Raw genomic sequence first — 3,621 nt, 5'->3', positions numbered from 1 at the left:
TGTGATACCTAAGATTTAGTGAGCTTTCTCAAGTAGATGAAGCCATAAGATTTGGAGCCTATGAAATGTGGCACCTAAGATTTAGTGAGTTTTCTCGAGTAAGATGAAGCCAATTGATTGGAAGTGGAACTTTCGAAACGAATATAATAAATATAAACAATACTCAATTAATAAATAATTATAATATATTAGTATATTAGTACAGAAATAAGTGTAGAGATAGGAATGTACGATTAAAAAAAACCTCACCATTACATTAAGAAACTATCATAATTATATCACAGTTACATCAAGAAACTTACAATTATAGTAAGAACCTATTTTCCAGAAGAGACCTTTTTTATAAAAAGAAGAAAAGAGGATGGACCAAATATTGAAAGCTCAATCCCAATCTCCTCTGTTGCTTTACTGCTGTTTAAATTTTGTTTGGATGTTTGCACATATTCAAACACAAAGTGGATTTAAAAAAAAACAGACCATTATAAAACTTTGGAGGATGCGAAGAAAAAGAAGGAACAGGGCATGCTTTTACAGGCTCTATGCTTTTGAAGTCAGCCATGTTTCATCAAGCGTTACTGGACTACAAACCAACAAATCTCTGTCTCGCCAATTCATGCACAATCCGCCATCATTCTCTGCTAACATTTCCCAAACACCTGTGCTGAAATCAAATAAGCAAACACGCCTTCTGCTCACATATCTAGATTTACTGAATACATAAACCAGATCCCCTGCGCCCCTGCATTCAATATACTCTGCATATAATGAATATTCATCTTCCTCTTCCTCTTCCTCTTCCTCTCTTGTTTCTCTGCCTGTAATCAATTTCAGCATTTCACCAGGCATTTGTATTTCCGTGCCCTCCTTGCTCTCCAACTTTTCCTCCTCTGCAATACACATCCTAAAGCTCATTCCTCCATTATCTCTGACCAATCCTGCTAAAACTAATCCACCTTTGCACGCTAAACAGAAATATTTAACACATTGACAAGAAGGAAGAGACGACCACGCTCTTACAGCCATCACCTTTCCCCACTGCTTGCTCTGCAACTCAAAGCAACAGCAATCTCCCTTATACTTCTCCAATACATAAATCTTACCATTAAATACAGCCGAGGAAAGCCACGTGGACGAAGCACTATGCCTGAATTCCTCCGGCAATGGATCGCAAATCTCCCATTCTCCCGATTTCAAATGAAGCATCTCCACACACAATTTATCTTCTTCCAATTCATGAACCCCTCCTATTACAACTATTTTACCCTGATCGTCACAAACGATCGGATTCTGTCGCCAAACCCTCATAGCCGCAGCGCTCTGTTCCCATTTTCGCGGATTCAAGAAACTTTTCGTGAACTTTAAGCTCCCCCCTGCAACAGAAAACAGAATTCCGTTGCCTTCCATAAAGATCGCGTCTTGTTCACTAGGATCAAGGCTTAAAGGCGGCAGACGGATCCATCTGCGGGCCAAGGGATCGAACCCTGAACCTCGTCTTTTGTTGGCGCTTAAAAGAAATAGCCAGGGTTTGCATTTGTGCAGGCAATTGGAAAGCGCTCTACGAATGGGACTGGAAGCGATGAAAGAATGCCATTGCTTGCAAACCAGAGTCGCTTTGGGAAGATCTGAGACAGAAAGGAAAGCCACTATCATCTCTATTACATCATCTGGCAGTGATTGAGAGATCAATTCTTCGCCATTCGCCATTTTTTTTTGTTATGGATTAGTTCTTCGGCACAGAGGAGGATTAAGTAAGAGGCAAATAAGATACGTGGCGTAACTTTCAAAGCACGTGTCGAGTAACCTAAAGTGAAGGAATAAGTAAGCGACATTTCACATGTTTACCGTGGAAGGAATCAATGAAAACTGTCAAGGTATGTTATATGAAAGCGAAAATTAATCCACCAAACTAATTTTTAATGCGTGTTAAGCATTTGACTAAGTAAAAAAATAAAAGAGACTTCTTTTTAGTTTATAATGTCGTATCTTTTTTGTATTTTCTGCAAGAGGCATCTAATTGTATTATATAAGATTTATTTTATTTGGTAAGAATTTTTTATAGATTTTGGTAGGTTGAACTTCATTATTAACGAAATCAATTTATTATGGTTCATTATACTAATATTCGCTATTAATGAAATCCATATCATAAGTTGAACATTTTCCTTTAGAGAGTTAAGGGTTCGGGCACATCCATTCTAACAAAGTCATTTGAGACATGATCCTTAAATATGTATTTTTCAAACATTTTTTATTACGATCGTCATTATTAATGAAATTCATTCATTTTTATTATTATTAATGGAATAGTAGATATATAAAAATAATGTTGACTAATATAAATTTATTGTAAGTAGTCATGATAAACAATGTCTAAAAAGATTCTTTTGTACTCCAAACTTTCTAAAATATACTACCAAACAAAATTTTGAGAATGACTTTACACCTTACACGTTTAACTTTTTGAGCTACTTTAATATAGACAATTATTCTATAACTATTTGTTCCAATTTCTTTAAAAATAATAATCTTCTTATTGCTATTTGTGAAGTTTATTCTATTTTTAGAATATTAGATCACAATCATACTTAACTACACTTTTTAAATCTTATTTATCCATTCTAACCATTGACATTTATATGTAACTTATTTTTAGTCATCTTGACTTAGAGAAATAAATTCTTCTATAAAATAAATTATTAAATGGACTTCAACTTTGTTGCATATAAATGCAATCCTATCTATTCTACACTTTTAAAAAGTATTGTCCTGAATAATATTATTTTGTCATTATCGTTTTAATGGAAGCACTTTAACTTGACATTAGAAAATATCAATTTGAATATTTTTCATTACTTGTAAATTTATAAAGATTAATTCTACATAGCAAAAAATTAAAGAAAAAGTGGCACACATTATTTTTTAATGGTCAATACTGAGTTCAATCCATGATTTATTGCAATGAATCATATGTATTAAAATAAGTATTAGCTTATAATACCAACGAAATTATGCATTTGTTTCCCATTTTCACCATAGCTATAAAATCTATGAATAAGGTGTTTCAATAGAGATTTAAAGTCGTCAATTGAAAACAAAAACAAAAATGATTCAGAAGTTGCTAATTGAATTGTAAAGGTTATTTCTTTCTTAGAAGATTTTAGTGGGTTCAATCTATGATCTCAAAAAGAGGCCAACAATGACAAGTTCACTTATGAAAAACCTTGAAATTGTGGAATAGAATAAAAAAATCAACTTGACATGTGATGTTGCTCAACTTTAACATAGAGAAAATATTAACAACCACACAAAACAAAGTTTTAAAAATAAAAATATCACCAACATGAGAAATTTATAGATCATGTCCTAACCCTAGCGAATCCCCATGAATAAATAGATCCATAAATTTATCATAAAACATGTCAATAGATAACAAATCCAAAATTCCCAATGTGTCAAAGTGTTCAATAAATCATAAGTACTAGAGAGAATGGTCACCATATTTATTTTTTTTCATGACCTTTCAATAAACAATGTTGTTAGATATGTCCATGCATGTATCACAAAATGTTTCCTTGATTCCTTTTTCTCATATTAGTAGATGGAGAGAGATCATAATAATCA

General features: G+C 32.8%; 1 protein-coding gene across 1 annotated transcript; it reads right to left on the bottom strand.

Annotated features, from left to right (window-relative positions):
* Window positions 1-228: 228 nt before the first annotated feature.
* Window positions 229-1,718, bottom strand: LOC131065515 (F-box/kelch-repeat protein At3g24760). Its single transcript, XM_058000020.2, has one exon. The coding sequence runs from the start codon at window positions 1,702-1,704 to the stop codon at window positions 538-540; it is 1,167 nt and encodes a 388-aa protein (XP_057856003.2). The 5' UTR covers window positions 1,705-1,718; the 3' UTR covers window positions 229-537.
* Window positions 1,719-3,621: the final 1,903 nt, after the last annotated feature.

The sequence above is a fragment of the Cryptomeria japonica genome, chromosome 4 (assembly GCF_030272615.1).
Source record: "Cryptomeria japonica chromosome 4, Sugi_1.0, whole genome shotgun sequence".
Taxonomy (NCBI): domain Eukaryota; kingdom Viridiplantae; phylum Streptophyta; class Pinopsida; order Cupressales; family Cupressaceae; genus Cryptomeria; species Cryptomeria japonica.
The sequence above is the reverse complement of the archived record's forward strand: the minus strand, read 5'-3'. Positions and strand labels throughout refer to the sequence as shown.

Bases quoted from the DNA above. Each gene is read 5' to 3' on its own strand.
- LOC131065515 (XM_058000020.2), bottom strand. From the start codon at position 1,704: ATGGCGAATGGCGAAGAATTGATCTCTCAATCACTGCCAGATGATGTA.